General features: G+C 41.4%; 2 protein-coding genes across 9 annotated transcripts in view; one reads left to right on the top strand and one right to left on the bottom strand.

Annotated features, from left to right (window-relative positions):
• Positions 1-5991, top strand: part of TUB (TUB bipartite transcription factor) — an 87789-nt gene extending 81798 nt beyond the window's left edge. For all 4 annotated transcript variants that reach the window (XM_059408877.1, XM_059408866.1, XM_059408850.1 and 1 more), the window contains 2 exons: positions 83-254; positions 671-5991. In XM_059408877.1, the coding sequence (XP_059264860.1) occupies positions 83-254; positions 671-804 (306 nt within the window). In that variant the 3' untranslated portion in view covers positions 805-5991. The remainder of the gene's footprint in view (positions 1-82; positions 255-670) is intronic.
• The window catches only part of RIC3 (RIC3 acetylcholine receptor chaperone), a 63544-nt gene continuing 47577 nt past the window's right edge, over positions 4970-20936 (bottom strand). For 2 of the 5 annotated variants that reach the window (XM_059408892.1, XM_059408921.1), the window contains 2 exons: positions 18971-19119; positions 4970-9230 (listed from right to left, as the gene is read on the bottom strand). In XM_059408892.1, coding sequence (XP_059264875.1) covers positions 8761-9230; positions 18971-19119 — 619 coding nt within the window. In that variant the 3' untranslated portion in view covers positions 4970-8760. The remainder of the gene's footprint in view (positions 9231-18970; positions 19120-20936) is intronic. The other 3 variants (XM_059408912.1, XM_059408902.1, XM_059408922.1) reach the window with 3 other exon arrangements.

Below are 20936 nucleotides of genomic sequence, written 5' to 3'. Positions count from 1 at the left end.
GCCCCTAGGGCAAATCCCTTTTTAGGGTAGTTGTGGGCCAAGACTTGAGCTGGACCTGACTTAGGTGAGGCTGCCTTCCCAGGAGCATGAGACGCTGCTCGCACGCTGGCAGAACAAGAACACGGAGAGTATCATCGAGCTTCAAAACAAGACCCCTGTCTGGAATGACGACACCCAGTCCTACGTACTCAACTTCCATGGGCGCGTCACACAGGCCTCTGTGAAGAACTTCCAGATCATCCATGGCAATGACCGTGAGTGTTTCTGCCCTTCCTCAGGACTGTCCCTTTGGCTCAAGGTTCAGCTTGTCCAGTCCCGGCTTCATAGGCCAGAGTTTAAGAATGTGGGTTATATGGCTTTGATCAGAGGTCAAAAATTCTCTGACCCTAGGACTGGGAGGCTCTTAAAAGAACCTCCTTTGGAGCCCTAACCCCAGATTCTGTGCACTTAGCAGAGTCTCAGGTGTGAGAACACTGTCTGAATAGACTTTTTCTCCTCTTCTCTGTCTCCTGGTACTTGTGTGCCTCTCCCTCTCCTCTGTCCTCTCCTCCCTCTTTCCCACCATGTTTCCCAATTGTACCTCCTCTGGGCCTCTCCGCCCATTGTGATGTGTCTGTCTGTCTCTCCTGCCCTGCCCCACCCCTGCTCTGTTCCATGCGCCTGACCGCAGCGGACTACATCGTGATGCAGTTTGGCCGTGTGGCAGAGGATGTGTTCACCATGGATTACAACTACCCACTGTGCGCGCTGCAGGCCTTTGCCATCGCCCTGTCCAGCTTTGACAGCAAGCTGGCCTGCGAGTAGAGAGTCTCCTTGTGCCCTTTGGGGTTGCTCAGCCTGGAGTGGAGCTGCCTGCCTACAGAGACAGCCCTGCCTCCCCTCTCTCTGTACATAGGCCTGCTGCCAGATGAACTGTCAGCTCTCAGTGGCTCCCTGGCCAAGCTGACTCGGATCTGGCTCCTCTGTCTCCACTGCAGAGACAGAGGACTGGGCTGGGGACGTGTGTGCGTGCAGGGACCCAAGGTCCAGACACACACCCCTGCTCTTGAGCTTGTATCCTGCTGCAGGTGTGTTGCCCAGCTGGGCAGCCTCTTCGGCTGGGAAGATAGGAAGAAACAGAGGGAGAGGAAGCACAATGCAGGGCTGCTGTGGTCCAGCCACCCACTCAGTCTGGGAGTCAGGTGACCATGGGTCCCCAGCAGTAAAGGGCACAGTGTGAGTGTACGTGTGTATTGAGCACAGCCATTTTACATACATAGTAGGGCTAGGATCGGCTTCCAGGCCCTTGGTTAACTCCAAAAAGTCCTCCGACTTCAGAAGGCCTCAGCCAGCCTAGGAGAAGTTACAGGAGTTTGGGAAAGGTGAGTGGCAAGACCTTGTCAGGATTGCGGGGGCCTGGCTTCGGCTGTGGGAACTGGCTGGTGACCTGGGGTTCCCGCTCATTTGATTTCTCTAGGTTTTGTCTGTGTGCATAGAGGCGGCAGGAGGTACATGGCACAGGGCCCCTGGACCAGGGCTACGTTGGGAGTCCTAGCAGCAGCCAGAAGAGCTTTCTTTGGAGCAGCTCCTGCCCAGGGCCCTGCGCCTCAGCCCATAGTGCAGCCCATAGTGCATAGGTAGGCATGCCTTGGCCAGCAGAGCACCAGTCCTAAGCCATGGCATGGTCCAGGAAGAAGGTCTAGCTCCAGGGACTCTGGCCTGTGTCTCGTACCCCCTGTACTCAGCCTAGGTTGTGGCTCCTAAGGACACTTGTGTGTGGTTCTTTTGGGGTGGGAATGGGACGGGGGAAGAAAAGCAGGGAGTACATTAGAACCACAAGAGAGAAGAGGTGGCATGAGCTTTAGAGGTGAACTAGTACAATGTGTCACTTTAGATGAATCACATTTAGAAAATGGACTTGCACCGGGTCATCTAGCTGGTGAGTGGCAGAGTTCAGAACTTCTGCTCCTTTATTTCTTTGTTCCTACCATCCCCTAAGAAATTGCTCTCTTGTTCTTTAGCCTTCCTGGGACTCTGGTCTGCATGCCCTCACCCTTCTGCCTGATTACAGAGACTTAGAAGTGTTGGAGTTGATGTCTGAAATTGAAACCGTTCAGTTCCCTGCTGAAAGCTGGCCTTTTGAACATCAGTCTGAGCAGGACTGCCCTGTGTCTGGCTTCTCCCCAAGGGCAGGCCTTCCCAAGGCCATCGTGCCTTTCTCTTTTTGGGTGTGATGGGTGAGACATGAATGTTCCAGGGCTGGGTCTGATTTCCTCCTCCTTGGCTGGTACCCTCTATGCTGAACACTTGGGAACGCTAAGGCTTTGCTCGTCTCTGACCCCTGCAGAGGCTACTTGCCCAGGTGGAAGTCAGAAATCCGGGGGAAGCAAGCAGGAGTTGTTCTTCCTTTCAGAGTAGATGTGCTTGGAAAGGGTGCACAGAAATTTTTAAGTAAGTACTACTTAAAACATTGGGCTGAGGCTTCTCCCATAGTGAAGGGAGTTGTTTTGACCTAAGTGGTGGTGGTAGTGTGTTCTCATTTCCTTAGACGCTAAGATTTCCTGTGTGGAGTGCTCAAAGCACAGTGCAGCTGTTATAGCGGGGATCTGTGGGAGGCCCCTCTATGGGCCTAGTTTCTGGGCCACTTTTGGGGTCATTCTGAGGGCACTGAGGCTGATCCACTTTTCCAGTCCTAGTTGGGCTCATACTCCCCTGACTGGCAAGAGACGGGCTGACATTTGGGATGCCAGAAGCTAGATCTCTGAAGTCTGGTCTAAGCTCTTTCTCTGGGTCTAGGATTTTAAAGTAGAACAGGCTGATTTCAGAACCTAGAGGGAGGGAAGTCTGGCAGAAGTGTGGAAGAGGCAGAAGCACAAGAACAAACTCTTGTACCGTGTTCCATCGAATACATGGGGTTAGTGGGGGAGGTTGTGTCAGGAACGTGGCTTGAGCTTGCCGGCCTGGACTGGGGAAGGTAGCACAGCAGCAAAACTCTGTTGGGCACTGAATGACAAGAGCAGTTGAGTCACCTGCTCAAGACCCAGCTTCACAAGGTCTGTTCTTAAGACCCCATTCCTGGTGATGCTGGTTTTCCCTGACCACTGGCCTCCTAGCCATGGGCCCAAAGACTCAAAAAGCTGCCAGGGCCCCTGGACACCACCTGGGCTCAGCATCTCCCAGGGTAAGAGCTCTTGTCCTTTATACCCTCTATCCAGACAGTACCCTTGAGTGGGCCAGGGATTGGATGATGGCACGAGCAAGCCCTAAAGGTGGGGGGGCAGTTGGGACCTCAGGCAGCCCCTCTGTCACTGCTCCTGGGGCCACACCCTCTTCCCCCAAACAGCTCTTCTGTAGAGCTGTGGTGTTCACTCCCCACTCTTCTCCGATTCTAGCTTTTCTTTCCTTCTGGCTCCAAGGTGCTCTGTGTCTGTCTGTGTGTCTCTATGTCTGTGTGTATTTGGGGAAAAGGGCAATCTGCAAATCACCAACTGGGGTTTCTTACTATGATCATATTTCTAAGGATGAGTTGGAAAGGAAAAAGGGTATTTGATCACCTGTGGACTTTGTTCATTCATTTCATGCTCTTTGGTCAGAAAGTTAACCTGGGAAAGTACCAGCTCTTTCTTGGGAATAAGAGAATAGGAGGATACTGTCCAAGAAATTCTAGTTTTCAGTTCCTTTTTGCGGTACATGATGAAATTGGTATGTTACATGCATGCTTTTGAATGAATTTGAACATATTCTAGTGAATGTGCCTTAAAAATCACGACACTAGTTCAGAAGGAACAGTTAAGGTCCAGACACATGCTGAAGACCAGTGGTAGAAGCCAGCAAGTGTGAAAATTTGGAGTCTGTGTCCTTCAGTGACAAAAAGGGCAACAAAATTGTCTTTGGTCTGGGAAGAGCATTTACCTCTAAGTTAGTGTACAGTTAGAGGAAATTCTAAATTTAATAAGGAGTGGTGGTGATCTCAAACCTAAAGAAGACATGCTTTCCTCACTGTGAGGGGAGATGCTGGGCTGGGGCTGGTCATGGCCCTGTTATGCAAGCACAGATTCTATCTCCTAGCCGGAGTCCCTGGTGTTCCCTTTCTGCGGTAACACTGGCCTTCCCCTCTCGAGAATTCTCTGCCCCAACTGAGCTCTACCTGTGACCTCAGGATACCAGGTGGCCCTCAGAGCACACTTTTCCAGAGAGCTGAAGGAGTCTCCTGTGGTGGTGGGCCCAGCACTGAACAGTAGTGGGCCCAAGGGAAGGGCTCTTGTTTGTACTGGTTCCCTCTCTTTCTGTACCTCCAGGTTGTAGTCTTGTCATCTCAGGATATGGGGGGAGAGGCAGAGCAGAAGCGTGGGTCTAGATTTAGTTTAATTTTCTGACCAAGTTGAGAGGCAAGTTGGTCTTTGGTCTTACAGAGAGCACTATTGCCCTTAGCTAAGTGATTCTGAGCAAACCACATGATTTTCCTAGGTTGTTTTCTCATCTACACACCGAGGAATTGGGCTGTCAAAGCTTTCAGTAAGAATCAGGGTGAATGAAAAATGATCCTTGCTTTCATCACTACCTTTTCTGGCTCATCACTGTGCCTTTTTTCTTTCCTCAGAAACATGTCACACCCATTCCTCTCTTCTGTTCAACTACCCCTCTCCCTTCCCCCATCAGGGTCCAGGCGGAGTTGCACATTTAGGCCAAGATCCAGAGTTTCCTAGAGTGTGATTTTGAGTGGCTTACAGAGAGGGAAGCCTGACTCTGGCCTCTTTAATCCTGCAGAGTTTCGAAGGGCCCTTGGTCAGGATGGGTGGCACTGGCACTTCTCTTGCTGGGAGCATCCATTTAGTCAGTTTTCCTAACACCTAGAATGTGTATGTCCATTTGCACAAGATTGTCTTTTCCTATTCTGGAGTGGTCATTTTTATTTTTGTTCCAAATTATCTGGAGTTTTAGACAAACTTGCAAAACTGTGCTTTTATTAAGTGACTTTTTGAATAAACTCTTTGGTATTCTTGAGCAAATGTATTTATTTATTGGTATGTGCAATGACAAAGTTGGTATTTTCCCATGTTGACATTATATATGTTGTAGAACTTAGTGTTTGTCTAAGTACAGACCATATAGCAACAAATTAAACTTGAACTGTTTCAACACAACTGTGTACTTTTTTCCTATAAAAGGGGAAAAAACATTTCTTACCTACAAGCGTTTTCCTATACCGTTAGTTCCATCTGTCCTGAGAGCCTGCGGGTGGGAGGTGGGTAGGAAGGGCTCACAGCTGGTTTGGAAAAACTACCGCTGTCCTCCCTGTGGCCGAGCTTGCCATATTTTAAGGCTGGGAAGGGCTGGCTAGAAGAGACTTTGGTTAGAGTAGTTCTCTGTGAGCATGTATGGTTTAGTTCCTCACTATGCCCCTAGGGGCCTGGTTCTTAGGACAAAAGTAAATAGAGCTGATTTATTTTTTTACCCTAGATTTGGAGTTTTTAGGTGGCCAAGACCTTGAAAAAACCACAGCCCAGCTCCTTGGCTCCATGGGAAACAGCAAATGCAGGTTCTGACCAGAGGTTTTTATTGGTTAGTGGGCAGATGAAAGATAAATCTTTTAAACAGCCACAGTCAAGGTGACCATAGGTCCAGGGCAGTCCCAGTTTATACCTATTGTCCTGGCTTCATTCTAATTCAAGCTCCCTTTTTTCAGGGTGTCTTAGTTTGTACTATGAGTTATCTGATCACCCAAGCCATAGAAGACACAGAGAGAGTGGTTCTCAAATAAGCCATCTCTTCTAAAGGTCAAATATGCCTCCATTCTTCAACATGCTTTCCTTCCTGGGCCTAGTATTTTTTTTAGAGCATGTGCACTGCTAGTCCTGGAACTCACAAGGCACTTTCCTTGTGCTCCTCTTTGGACCAGGAAAGGTGCTCTCCTGACTGGCTCACCCACCTGACTTAGCCAAGCATGGTCCCAGGTGATGCCCTTGTTTCCTAGGCCATTTATCCATCCCCAGAGCTAGGACTTCATGCTCTGTGCCATAGTGCTCTAAGGGCACTGAGGACCTAGTAACTCGGGTCTGATCAAGTTCATAGCCCAGGCCAGTTCTGAGAAGTGAAGACCATAAGGAAAGAGCACATATGACAACAAAAGCCAGTCCTATGATTTTGGTCATCCTGGGTTGTATATACACATAATTGTCATCCATGAAGGATAAAATAATTCTGGAAAATCCAAAAAGTACTTATGTGAATGACCAAATACATCAAAATTTCTGAAACCTAAGTATGTTAATACATCCCAGCTGTATAAGCCAAGAGTTGTGGGCAGCAGGAACTTCCATGAGCTCTTAGTACTTCTGGCAGGAAATGGTTCCATAAGCCAATTTCCCCCGAAGATTAACATTCAAAATATAGAGTTGGTTACACAACATCTTACATACCAGCCTCATAAAAATACCTGAACATCCACATACTTCTGTACTTGTCACTGTTTTGTCCAACACCACTCTTTCTGCCAAGAATGACCGTTCTCTTCACTGGCTCCTGGAGAAGTCTTAGCATGCCTGAAGATCCAGATCCAGCTCTGCAGTAAAGCTTCTTGGAAGTACTTTGGCAAAAATGATCTCTGTTCCTGTAGATTTGGATCCATGTCTCAATTACACTATAACACCTTATACAATTAAAGTAAGTTAGCTACCACCTAGTGAGTGGTTAGCATGGAGAAGATGGGAGGGCCAGTGCTGTTTTAAATGCACTGATGATTCACATATAATTCTCCTACTCACCCTGGAAGAGCTGGACTTTGACTCCCCTGTGTCAGGAGAAAACCAAGACTCAGAATAGGCAGGGATGGAATCATGACCAGTATTTCTCTGCCTGCAGAATTCATAATCTTGAGCCCTTTTATTGTTAATCATTCATTTTAAAAAACTGGGCAAGGTTCCCATTCTAAACTTTGTTTCTTAAAGGTAGGAACTAAGGCTCTGTTCCTACTGCCCAGCTTTGGGCAGTGTCTGCTAAATGAATAAATGAATGAATAAGCTGGAAAGAAACAAATATCTCTAATAAGGGAACCATATATACGGAGGCAGAGAAGAAGGAACCAGGGACCCAGGACCCTCTATAAATCAACTGCTCATGGTTAAAAAGGGGAAATAACAGGGAAAATGATTTATCAAAACAGTGAAGAGCACGTACGTTCTTTTGTTTACCGTGAGCATTACGTCTAGATTACTTCTAGTACATTTTAAACTACACTCTTGAAAATGAATTAAAGGTTCCACACACAGATGGAGGGAGTATACTTCCCTACAGACTCAATCTTCAATGACTTATCTGTAACAAGAAATGTTAATTTCATTAACTAGAAATGCCTAGTAGTAGCTGACATATCTAAATATCTCATAACATTCTGATAGCAGTCTATATGCTTATATGTTTGATTTCAACTATTTTTTCTGGCATTTTAGTTGACCAGGAACAATGAACTCCAAAACCCCTTTCAACCTTTATATCATTGCTTAGTTTTCAAGTCTTCCACATTCCATACCAAGGAATGTTCTCGGGAATGTGTCCTCTTTAAACTCTCAGGTCCTACACCTAAACTAAATTCACTCATCCTTACTAGACAGGATACATGGGGGCCATCTTACCTCAAGACAGTGACAAGTCCACCTTAGAGTTTAGGTCTTTAGTTTCATCAAAATCCTCCTAGTCTTGACCTACCTCCTCCTTTTCCCAGCTTTCTCAAAAGACCCAGATACCTGAATATAGAATAGTCTCTTCCCCTGGGCACTGCTATACGTTCTCTGCAGCAGACACACACTGCAACTTTCCTTTCAGGTTGGCACTTTGCCTGTAAGTTCAGTCCTCGGTAAGAACAAATTTCCCAGAGGGCACAACATTTAGAAATAGCTTCTAGACAGGGACTGTCCTTAAGTACACAGGGTCACTCCCTACCCTTGGCTCTCCAGCCTGGGCATCTCGAGGAGGACCACCACCCTTATGCAGGTTTTTGTGTAGCCTCACCAGCCTCCAACCTTGGCTCTGCAGGACAGGGATTAAAGTCTCTATTTAAAGCTTCCTCTGGCCACTGAAGGCCAGAGGTACAAAGATGCTTCTGGGCTGGCAGTTCTGTGAAACAGAACAGGGATAAAGGAAGTTAGAGACCCAGCAACAGCAGAGTATCAGTCCCTCAGCTGATCGCTTTACTCATTCACAGGGCACTGGGAGCCTTCTGCTACTCTGGAGAAAAGCAGAAATCTGAGGCAGCAACAGTGCTCCTAAAAAGGCCCCCACTGTGAGGAAGGGGCTTCAGTTCACACAGCAGTCTTCCCCTGCTCTGGGCCCATCATACCCACTAAGAAAATGTTCTCTTCTTGAGCCCAGAGGACCACGAACCTGCTCAAGGCCCACAGAGTAAGGCATCCTGGACTCTCTAATCCTCACTTCTGCAGCCTTAGGTCCTCATCATGTGTAAACTGATGTCTGTTCATAGGTACACACACCATCTGGTACTCCCAGCTCGAAGAGTCAGACCTCTGCCCCTGAGTGCACAACAGATCAAACGTAATTACTCAGTGGATCAGCCCTCTGGTGGAGAGACATGGAGGGAAAGAGTGAAGCTGTACTGTGTTCCTACTAATTGCTGTGGTGTTTTACAAGGTGACAGGTGTGTGAGCACCAGGAAGGATACATGATATCCATGGTAGTGGCCTGATTAGCTAGGATATTTAAATACAGAATGAAGTTTAGGGCACAGGGCCAAGGATGAAAACTGAGGACAGAAAGGTCACCTTGGCACTAGAGTAATGGATACTTCCCCAAATCAGCTGTTTTCAACTCAAAACTCTGGGGGTTCCGCTTCCTCAGCGTGCCACCTGTATGCACTTTATCAGAGCTGATGCCCAGGCCTTCATCTCTGAAGTTTTGAGGCCATACTTTGGTGGTTTCCTCTTGCTCAGTGTAAGTGTCCGCACTGAATTCAGCATTCTCTGCCAAGACCGCAGGATCCTCTTCTTCATGAAAGCAGCAGGAGCAGGTTTGTGGCTTTGGGTCATAGGAGGTAACAAAATTCTCTTCCTGGGCTCTGGGGTCAGTGGGCATTTTCCAGCCCAAATGGTCTGATTCTTCACCTTCTAGCACTCCGATTCTTTCAGCTAGTTCTTCAGCAGAGGGCTCTTTGGGGTCTGGGTAATCCACCAGGATTGTTTCTTGCCTATGCTTGATGCAATCTGAAAGGTCATAAATTGGGTAAGTCTCTTCAGGGTAACCTAGAGAAAAAAGTAGCACAAAGTCTTACAAAGAATGTCTCTTCAACAGAAAATATCAGGCTCAAAGAGTCTTCTCAGGCATCAGCCATCCTAGCCCAGCATGTCCATTCAAGAAATCTCTAAGACGACTAACAGTTCTAAAGTTTTACTTGAATAAATTCTTAGCGATCTGGCGGACTATTCAGTGTTTTTTGTAATTCAAACTGACTCATTTTGGTTTGTATTTCAAAAAACACTAGGATAGTCTGCCAGATCGCTAAGAAGAAAATCCTTTCTCAAGTCCAGGGTGGTTAGGGCAGGGTAGAAGTCTCGCCCCTCTGGCTTCTGCAGTAGTGATGAAGATTAAACAAAGTGAGACTTCAATTAAAAAAAAAAAAAAAAAAGTACCAAACACCAGATGGAGAGAGCATAGCTCAAGGCTATTGTTTATAATTTCTATTTGGATCCATTTCTGAATCTTCCTAGGGCTAGTGGTGGGGTTTAGGGGGGTGGTTAGTGGGTGGAGAAAAGGAAGACTAAGGCTTTGGGGAAAAAAAAATACCATGAGGTCTCTGACTAATGGAAACAACTGAAATGGCTTGCAAGTGTCAGAAAGAGAGAGCACACTTCAGCAAGACGTGCCCAAGATCCCAAAGGACAAGCACTGCGTTTTCACAAGACACAATTCCCATTATTGGCTTCTTCGTCCCCATAAAATGGAAAAAAAGAAGACAACAAACCGGTAAACAAAATGAGTAATACTGGTACTTAATCCTAGCTAGGATGAGAAAAGACGAGATGTTGCCAAATTAAAGGATGAAATGAAATAAATCTGTGTCAGCCAAGCTGCGTGGAAAGCGGCAGATGGGCCTTGCTGGGACTCACACACTGGCCCTGGCCTAGCAGCCGGGGGCCGGGCACAATGTGGGAAGCCGGAGAACGCACAATCCATTTGTACACTATAATTGGCAGGTTCAACCTGAATGCCAAACACTCTTTGCCTGCAAAAAGTCTGAAAAGCAGGGGTTTTTGATGCAGTGGAATGTGGAGAGACATATTTTAACATTTACTGTTTTTTTTTCTTATTATAAAAGTTATACACACTACAGAAAATTTTTAAAAACAGACAAGTTTTAAAAAGAAAACACAAGTCACCCAGAATCCCACCACTGATAATAATTTTTTGTGTTACTTCTGGCCTTTTTTATCATATATAAACATACTGTGTGTAAAATGTTACACTCTGATTTTTTAAATTCAACATTCTATCGTGAGCTGCAAAATATCCCATCATATAGCTACATAACTGACACGACTGGCCGTGTCTCTTCTGTAAGACATGTAGTCTTTCCAATTTTTTTTTAAAAAATGATATGTTAGTCACCATACAGTACATCATTAATTTCTGATGTAGTGTTCTAAGATTTATTGTTTGCCTATAACACCCAGTGCTCCATTCAATTTTTGCCCTCTTTTTAATACACAACACTGGGCTCAACCATTCCCCCACCCGCCTGCCACCAAAACCCTCTGTTTCCGAAGTCCATAGTCTCTCATGGTTCATCTGTGACGCTGATTTCCCCCCCTTCATTTTTCCCTTTCCAGTTTCCCCTTATTATAAGTAACATGGCAGTTAAGATCTCTGAATATAAATCTATGTCCACTTCCCTATTTCTTTCAGACAGACCACTAGAAATGAGAGAACTAAAGGGACTAGACATTTTCAAAGCCTGTTTTTACACTCCACCAAAGTGCTTTCCAGAAGAATGTATATTTTCTGTTCTACCAGTGATATAAAAAATTGTCCATCTGATCACATCCTCATCATCACTGCCAGTGGCATGTGAAGAATCTTGCTGAGGCAGTGTCAGTTCGCTGGCTTAACTGTGGACAGAATGCTAGGTAAAACAGAGCTTAGCTACCCACAGCCCTCACAGCCTACTTGGTCAAGGGCAGGGACTGGAGCAGCTTACTTGCTAGTTAGCTCCCAGCCAGGAATACTTAAGAGAAGTCCACGTTATTCTCCACACCAAGGACTAAGCTTACCTTTGGAGTTCCATGGCTATCTGCTTTGGTTTAATAGGGGAAGGCCTGCTAAGGAAAACAAATAGTGACTCACAAATGGGCTGCTGAGGTTCCTCATTATCAGCCAACATCACTGGTTATTTAAGAACTTCATTAAAAATATGAGCAAGCTATAAAACTCATTGATCCTATGAAGTCAGCAGGGGAACCAAAATAAGCAAACTGTGTAAACAGCCCCTAAAAGGAACAACAGTCAATGTTGGAAACAGGAGCTATCACCTTGTGACTGATACTCCCAGTAATATTCGAGAAAGTACTGCACTGGTAAAACCCAACCAGACTTCAATATAAAAAGGGAAGCAAACAGGAAATAAGAGCTGTTAGAAATAGAAAATATTTAAACTTGAAAAAGGAAGAAAATAAAATAAAATGGACAGGTCTAAAAGCCAAATTAGTAATACCAGAAGTAAATGTATAGGAATTCTTCTAAGACAAAGGTAAAAATGACAAAGTAATGGAAATTGTGAGGGGGGGGGGGGGGGAAACAGACACAGACTACACTGAAAACTGATCCAGGACATCCAATCTCCAAATTGCTGAAATTCCAGGATGAGGGCAGAGTAGGTTAAATGGAAACAATAATTTTTTTTAAGAAGTTACAAAAGAAAATATGTAGCTGAAGAAAGACTCAAGTTTTCAGATGGAAAGGAGTCACTAAATGCTAGGCAAAAATACTATGAAAAATCCACATATATACACTCAGATATATGCCAGTGAACCTGCCAGTAAACATCTGCCCAAACATCTGCAGATGTTTAAGTATTAAAAGATCCTATGTTTCCAGCCAGAAAACTAACTTAAAACAGACTGCCTATTGAGAAAAAGAATCAGGCTGTGATAAGATTTCTCATTTCCAGTATCAAATGAAAGATAATACAGCAATGTTTTCAGACTTACAAAGAAAAATGGTATGATCAAATAATTATTTGTATAAAGGTGAAAAATGGTTATGTGTAGAAATCTAAGTACTCAGTACACCAATCTATAAGGGGATGAGAGGGTAGGGAGTGAAGGTACTTAAAATTCTGACAAACGCACACACAAAAATTAAAAATTTTGAGAACATACTGTATATGAAAAAGTGGTGAACAATGAATTCATAAGAATGATCAGTGTAAATTAATTTTGATAATGTGGTTAGAAATTAATGCCATTTAATGGTTAGAAATTGTTGAAATACTTAAAGTAGGCTAATATATTTGAAAGTTAGTATCGCTTGGGAGCTAAAATTCTATATCCTTTCAACATCACCTAAGAGAAAGACAGAAAATAAACCTGATAAAGATTTTACCTTATTTGGGAACAAGATTATGTAAGAAGATTTGCAATTTAGAGGAGAAAATGAATTCCAATTTTCATTTCTTTGATTACTAGAGAGATTGAAATACTTGTTAACGTTTTGTAGCAAGGTGCATTTTTTTCTTTTATGTACTGCTTACACAGGAGGATACAGTGTTTTATAAATTATAGAATGCTTTATATATTAAGGGTTTCTACTTCTTTTCAGTCATTTGTTACAAATACTTTTTCTAGTTTAATGTTGGGTTTAAGTTGTGTGGTATTCTCTAATCTAGAAAGTAAAGGTTTTACATATTAGGCTACATTATCCTTTCCCTTAAAATTTTTTTCATTACTTTTAAAAAATTTAATTGCAGTTTCACATGTAGTTGTAAAAAATATATATATAGAAATCCCTCTTGTACACTTTACCCAGTTCCTCCCAATGGTAATATCTTGCTAAGCTATACAACAATATACAACCAGGATATTATTATTGGTAGAGTCAAAAGGCACAAGGGATCCTTGTAGATGTTCTATACAGAACATTTCTACCACAAGGATCCCTTATGCCCTTTTCTTGCCCTTTTCTTACCTATTCCCTCTCGCCCCCTATATCCTCCTTAACTTCTGGCAACTACCAGTCTGTTCTCCATTTCTATAATTTTACCATTTAAAGAATGTTATGTAATTGTTATATAATATGAAACCTTTTGGAATTAGACTTTTTCACTCAGTATAATTACCTGGAAATTCATTCACGTTGTTGCATGTATAAATTTCTTTTCATTGCTGAGAAGTATACCAAAGTATCAGCACATCACAGTTTGTAACCATTCACCTACTAAAGGATGTTTGGGTTGTTAGCAGTTTGGGGTGACTATAAATAAAGCTGCCATAAATATTCATATATAACTTTTATGTGAATTTAAGTCTTAAGTTCTGGGATACATGCCCAGGAGTGCAACTGTCAGGCTGTATAGTAGTTGAAGGTTTGTGTAACTGCCAAAATGTTTTGCAGAGTAAGTGTACATCCCCACCAGTAATGCATGAGTGGATCTAGTTTCTCCATGTCCTTGCCAGCATTTGGTGTTGTTACTGTTTTTTATTTTAGCCATTCTGACAGATGAGTAGTGATTATTTCATTGTGATTGTAATCTTCAGAGAGAATTCTTCATGTTTTTAGCTGATTTCTGTTCTGCTCTGTGCATATATGTGGAAGAACTACCCAAGTCCAGGAGAAAGAACTACTGACAGCATTAGGCCCCAAAATCCTTGGCACTCATACATAGCTGGGAAGAGTTCATGTTCCTACTAGCCACAGTAGAAAAACATTGTTGAGCCATCAGACAGAATCCTAAGAAGGGTACTGCCTTATTAATGGGGCTAAATTAGCCAGAGTAAAGGCTGCTCTGGACCCATTCTCACAAATCTTAAAAACAAGCCTTAAAGGAATCCACCTGATTTAGGTAACTTAACTGTGGGTTAAGAAGAAGTCCAGCAACTATTTAAAGTACCAAAACAAAATCCAGAGTCCAATAATGTAAAACCTGCAATATCCATCATCCAGTCAAAATTTACTAGGCATGCAAAAAGGGCATGAAATTAGGCCCCATAGCAAGGAGAAAAATTAATCACTAGAAACAGACCCAGATGATAAGATTAGCAGCTAAGACTATTAAAGAAGTGATTACAAATATGCCTTATATTTTAAAGAAGGTACAAGACTATATAAGAAATGAAATATTTAAGAAATGAAAGATGTAAAAAAGACCCAAACAGATTGTCTAGAAATTATAATATCTGAATTAAAAATACATTAAATGAGACTAAGAGGAGATCATATACTACTAAAGAAAAGATTAACGAAGGCACACCAAGAAAAATTATCCAAAATTAAGCATGGTATATATTAGAGAACAGACTATACACAACCTATAGGGCAATTTCAAAAGTCTAAACAAATGTGCAACTGAAGAATCAGAAATGGTGAGGAGGAAGGCAGAAAGAGAAAGAGAGAGATTATTAATAAAATAATGGCCAAAGTGGTTGCGGGGGGCGGGGATCAATCAAGGATCAAGGCTGCCACCTTTAGAAACTAGAAAAAGAAACTGCAAATTAAAACAAAGTAAGCAGGGGCGCCTGGGTGGCTCAGTGGGTTAAAGCCTCTGCCTTCGGCTCGGGTCATGATCCCAGGGTCCTGGGATCGAGCCCCACATCAGGCTCTCTGCTCTCTCTCCCTGCCTGCCTCTCTGACTACTTGTAATCTTTGTCTATCAAATAAATAATTAAAAAAAAAAAAAAGAAAGAAAGAACCATTAAAAAAAAAAAAAACAAAGTGAGCAGAAGGAAGAAAACAATAAAGCAGAGAAATCAAGGAAATAGGAAATAGAAACCAAAGTGCAGTTCTTTGAAAAGATATAAACCTCTGGCCAGTCTGATCAGGAAGAAATTTAGAGAAAGAACAAATTACCAATATCAGGAACAGAACAGAGAACATCCCTATACATTACATACATTAAATGAATATAAACAACTTTATTCTAATAATACGTTTGACCATTTAGATGAAATACATAAATTTCTTGAAAGAAACAAGCTATGAAAGCTCATTCAAGAAGAAATAATCTGTGTAGCACTATATGTGTTAAAGAAATTCAGTTTGTAGTTATGTAGGTCTTACCAATAAGAAAACTCTAGGCCCTGATGGTATCACTGGAAAATTCCATATTTAAGAAAGGAAATAGCAATTCTATACAAACGCTTCAGAAAATACAAGGAACACATTACAATGCATTACCATGCAATCAAAACCAAAAAGATGACAAGAAAGCAAAAGCACAAACAAAATTAAAAACAAAATTAAAAGTCCTTAGCAGGGCACCTGGGTGGCTCAATGGATTAGGCCTCTGCCTTCGGCTCGGGTCATGGTCTCAGGGTCCTGGGATCGAGGCCCTCATTGGGCTCTCTGCTCAGCGGGGAACCTGCGTCCCCCTCTGTCTGCCTACCTTTCTGCCTACTTATGATCTCTCTTTCTTAGTCAAATAAATAAATAAAATCTTAAAAAAAAATTTAAAAAGATTAAAAAAAATAGTCCTTAGCAAATTGAACCTAGCCATATAGAACATCATAACAAAATAGATTTTATCCCAGGAATGTAAAGTTGTTTAAACATTCAAAAAAAAAGTCAATGTAATTCACTGAATTAACAGATGAAAACAGAAAAACAAGATCTCAGTTAACAAAAAGCATTCCACAAAATTAAATATCCATTTGTGATTAAAAACTCTCAGCAAAGTAACACTGGGAGGAAGGTTCCTCAACCTGAAAAGGAGCATCCATGAAAAGCCAACAGCTCACATCACACAAATAATGGAGAATGTGTGAGGGCTTCCCCTAATATCAGGAAAGCAAGGATGTCTAGCCTCACCACTTCTATTCAGTATTGTGTGACAGTTTCTGACAAGTGCAATAAGGCAAGAAAAACAAAAGACATATTGATTGGAAAGTTAGAAGTAAAACTGCCTATTCACAATTTGATTCTCTATGTAGAAAATTCTATGAAATTTAATCTTAAGAGATCTAAAGAAAAAAAAGCTACTAGAACTAAGTGGAAGAGATTATGCTGAGTAAAGTAAGTCAAGCAGAGAGAGTCAATTATCATATGGTTTCACTTATTTGTGGAGTATAACAAATAGCATGGAGGACATGGGGAGTTAGAGAGGAGAAGGGAGTTGGGGGAAATTGGAAGGGGAGGTGAACCATGAGAGACTATGGATTCTGAAAAACAATCTGAGGCGTTTGAAGTGGCGGGGGGGGGGGGGGGGGTGGGAGGTTGGGGTACCAGGTGGTGGGTATTATAGAGGGCATGGATTGCATGGAGCACTGGGTATGGTGCAAAAATAATGAATGCTGTTATGCTGAAAATAAATAAAAAATAAATTAAAAAAAAAGAAAAAAAAATAAAATAAAAAGAACTAAGTGTGTTTAGAAAGGTGATAGGAAACAAGGTCAGAATAAAAAAATAATTGTATTTCTATATAGTAACAAGCAATTAGAAATTTTAAAATAAACACAATATCTTCAAAAATATGAACTACTTAAGCATAAATTTATAAAACATGTATAAGATGTATACATTGAAAACTATAAACTCTGCTGAAAAATTAAAGATCTAAATAAATGGTGAGATGTAAAATGTTCATGTACTGAAAGATTCAATATTGCTATGTTAATTCTTCCAAATTGATCTAAAGATTCAATATGATACCGGTAAGAATCTCACTGTACTTTTTCATAGAAACTGACATACTGATTCTACATTTATGTGAGAATATGAAGGGCCTAGAATCACCAAAATAATTTTGAAATAAAAGGGGGAAAAATACCCAAGTTGAATTTGCGCTACCTGATTTCAAGACTTAATATACAGACACAGTGATAAAGACATTGTGATATTGTTTTAAGTATAGACATGATTTCACTCATATGTGAAATTTAAGAAACAAAACAAATAAAGAGAAACAGGGGTACCTGGGTGGCTCAGATGGTTAAATGTCTGCCTTTGGCTCAGGTCATGATCTTGGGGTCCTGGGATCAAGCCCCACATCAGGCTCCCTGATCAGTAGGGACTCTGCTTCTCCCTCTCCCTTTCCCCTCCCCTGCTCATGGTCTCTCCTTCTCTCTCTCTCAAATACATAATAAAATTCAAAAAAAAAAAAAAAGCCCCAGACTCTTAAATATAGGAAACAAATTGGTGGTTGCCAGAAGGGTGAGTGAGGGATAGATGAAATAGGTGAAGGGGATTAAGAGTTGTCAGTTATCACAATGAACACTGAGTAATGTATAGAATTGCTGAATCATCCTGAACACCTGAAACTGTATGTTAATTATACTTGAATAAAAAAATTTTAAAAAGAGAGAATCCAGAAGAGACCCACCCATACTTTGTCAACTGATTTTCAAACAACATACCAAAGTAATTAAATGTTCCAAAATAAATAGGAATAATTGGATATCAACATGGAAAAAACAATTAATCTCAGTCCTAATACTTCACACCATATATAAAAACTAGCTCAAAATGGCTCCTAGGCCTAAATATAAGTTAAAACTATAACACTTCTAGAAGAAGAAAAGGTAGGAGTTAGGCAAACGAGTTAGGTAAAGATCAGAAAAGAGAAAAATGATAAACTGAACTTCATTATAATAAAAATTCTGCTCTTTGAACAATGCCACTAAGAAAATAAAAGGGAAATCCACAGTTTAGGAGAAAATATTTGTAACATATGTAACTGATAATAAACTTATATCAGAATATAAGAACTTCTGTAAATCAATAAAAACAGATCAATCCAATTAAAAAACTGACCAACAATGTGAACACTTTACTAAAGATACACAGATGGTGAATGAATACATTAAAAAATGTTCATCATTATTAGTCATTGGGGAAATGCACATTAAAGTTACAACTGAGATACCACTACATTCACTAGAATGGCTAAAAGTAAAAAGACTGACAATACCAAGTGTTACCAAGGATGCAGAGTAACTCTAATACTCATACATTGCTGGCAGAAGGCAAAATGGCAAAGCCACTTTGGAAAACAGGTTGACAGTTTCTAAAAATGTTGAACATACACTTAGCATAAAACATAACATAAAAGCTCAGAAATAAATCTCATTCCTAGGATATACCCCAAAGACATAAAAATATATGTTCAAACAGATGTGTATGCACAAGTTCATAGCAGCTTGATTCATAATAGCTCAAAGCTGGAGACAACCCAAATGTACTTAAACTAGTGAATAGAAAAACATACAGCATTTCCTTGTAACAGAATACTACTAAGCGACTTAAAAAAGATACTGATACATTTAAAGCATGCTCTCAAAGCATTATGCTAAATTAAAGAAGCCAGAAACAAAAGAGCATATGCAATATGACCCATTTATGGTAAAACTATAAGGGACAGAAAGTGGTAATATTGTTGCCAGGTCAGTTGAAGGGATTCCCTCCAAAGGGGAAGGGAATTTTCTGAGAGGATGGAAGCATCCTAGATCATGATTGTGGCATAGTTATACCACTCTATATATCTGTCAAAACTTACTCAACCAGACACTTAAAACTGGTGAATTATATTTAAAAACATTTTTAAGATCTCTTTTCTGAGGGGCGCCTGGGTGGCTCTGTGGGTTAGAGCCTCTGCCTTCGGCTCAGGTCATGATCTCAGGGTCCTGAGCCCCGCATCAGGCTCTCTGCTCAGCAGGGAGGTTGTTTCCTCCTCTCTCTGCCTACTTGTGATTTCTCTCTGTCAAATAAATAAATAAAATCTTTAAAAAAAAACTCTTTTCTGGGCTGACAGCTAACCAAGAAATGACAAGATACTGTTTACCTTCCCAGTCTTCCATATAAGGGGCCTCTTCAGCTTCTTTCTCTGGAGTGGGTCTGTCAGTGAATTTTCCTTCTTTTATGACCCTGGTGATTTCTCGGAGCTGATGCAGCAACCGTTTTTCTTGGTCAGAAGTCACAGTCTGTGCTCTGCTTAGAGATATTAGACAACCCAACCATTTAATGGTAAATGTACTCCTGGGCAATGAACATAGACATCATTATGACCTTTCTGGATCCTGGAATAGGATGTCCAAGAGCAGCAGGTAAGTATTCTAGAAATTGGCCCTGGAAATGCACAGCTGAAAACTAGGTATTTTAGTTCAGTGTTCTGATTTTATAAATGCAGAAACTAAGGCCCAGAAAAGATCAAATGATTGCCCAAGGTCCCACAATGAATTAAGGTCAATGTTGGCACCAGTATTCAGATGTTTCAGCTTTCAGTTCAGTGTTCTTTCAGTATATCTCACTGTCCTGATTCTCTAATCTCCAAGAAATTTCACTGTTACTCTTATTACCCATTTACTATAAACCACTTTTTTATGAAGCAAGGCCATCAAAAGAAAATGTACTGAGTCATTAGACTCAACTATGGAAAAATATCCTAGCCCAACAATGGAATCATTAGGCTGCATCTACTTGTGCAGAAATAAAGATATTCCTGTACATTTCAGAACTGTGTCATTCTGACAAATCAGTCATCTAGACCAGAGAAACTGAGGACCACAGAGGGAAATTCTACATTTATTCCTATCGCTAGTTCATGTCATCACTTGAACTACAACTGAAGTCTCCTGACTTCTGATAACATTCTATGCAATTCTTAAAGCACAATGCTCAAGTTCACGTTTAGAAAACCTGGGTTTGAATCCCAATTTAGCTGAATAACTCTGGGCAAATGTGTACAAAAATTAGGCTCAAGATTATGGTAGGACAATTTTCTTTGAGATGGAAGCTCTCCATCACACTCACAGGCAGACAAAGTCCTACTCAGAAGACTGAGATCTGGTTTGGGACCAGTTTTATTTAGTGGCAGGATTTAACAGAGACTACTTATTCTCCTCTTAAAAATACAAATCATTCCATGGCCATATAAATTCATGAATGAATGAATGAATGAAATTCATTCATATAAATTCATAAATTCATGAATTCATTCAAATTCATGAAGGAAAAATGACCTTTAATACTAGCCTCCAAGAAGTGCCTTCAATTTTTTCTAATCAGCCAGTCTCTCCAGTTTGTGTTCCTGTTTATGCTTAGCCTAACAAACTTTAGCCTTAATGACTAACAGGAAAAAAGTGTTCCTCCCACCAGTGTTAGGATGGTAAGTGAGGAAAATGAAAGTGCAACTTTTCCACAGACCTACCAGTGGGGAGAAAACAGAAACACCATGAGCTCCATTTCTTCCACACTAAAGGGCCTCACAGCCATGAAGCTGAAGAAGCCTGTCTGTCCCACTTTCAGCTAAAATCTTACCTGTAAGCGGGCCTCTTGCAGTTCTATTCTTTCCATCCGTACAGGAGTCCTGACTTGTCACAACTGGTCATCTGCTCTACAGAACTCCTAATTCTTACTATTACAACAACTCACTTTGTGGGGAGCTTCTGACTCAGCTAAAAGAGCCTATTTGTTAGAATCTAAAATACAGAAAGAACTTATAAAACTCAACACCCAAAAAACAAATAACCCAGTCAAAATATGGACAGAAGACATCCAGAGACATTTTTCCCAAGACAATGTACTGATGACCAACAGGCACATGAAAAAATGCTCCAACATCACCATTACAAAAAAATACAAATCAAACCCATAATGAAATATCACCTCACACCTGTCAGAATAGCTAAATCAAGAACACAAGAAACAACAGGTGTTCGCAAGGATATGGAAAAAGGAACCCTCTTACACTGCGGTGGGAATGCAGGCTGGTGCAGCCACTCCAACAAACAGTATGGAGGTTTCTCAAA

Source organism: Mustela nigripes, chromosome 1 (assembly GCF_022355385.1).
Source record: "Mustela nigripes isolate SB6536 chromosome 1, MUSNIG.SB6536, whole genome shotgun sequence".
NCBI lineage: Eukaryota > Metazoa > Chordata > Mammalia > Carnivora > Mustelidae > Mustela > Mustela nigripes.
Note: the sequence above shows the minus strand (reverse complement) of the source record. Positions and strands in the feature narration are given on the sequence as shown.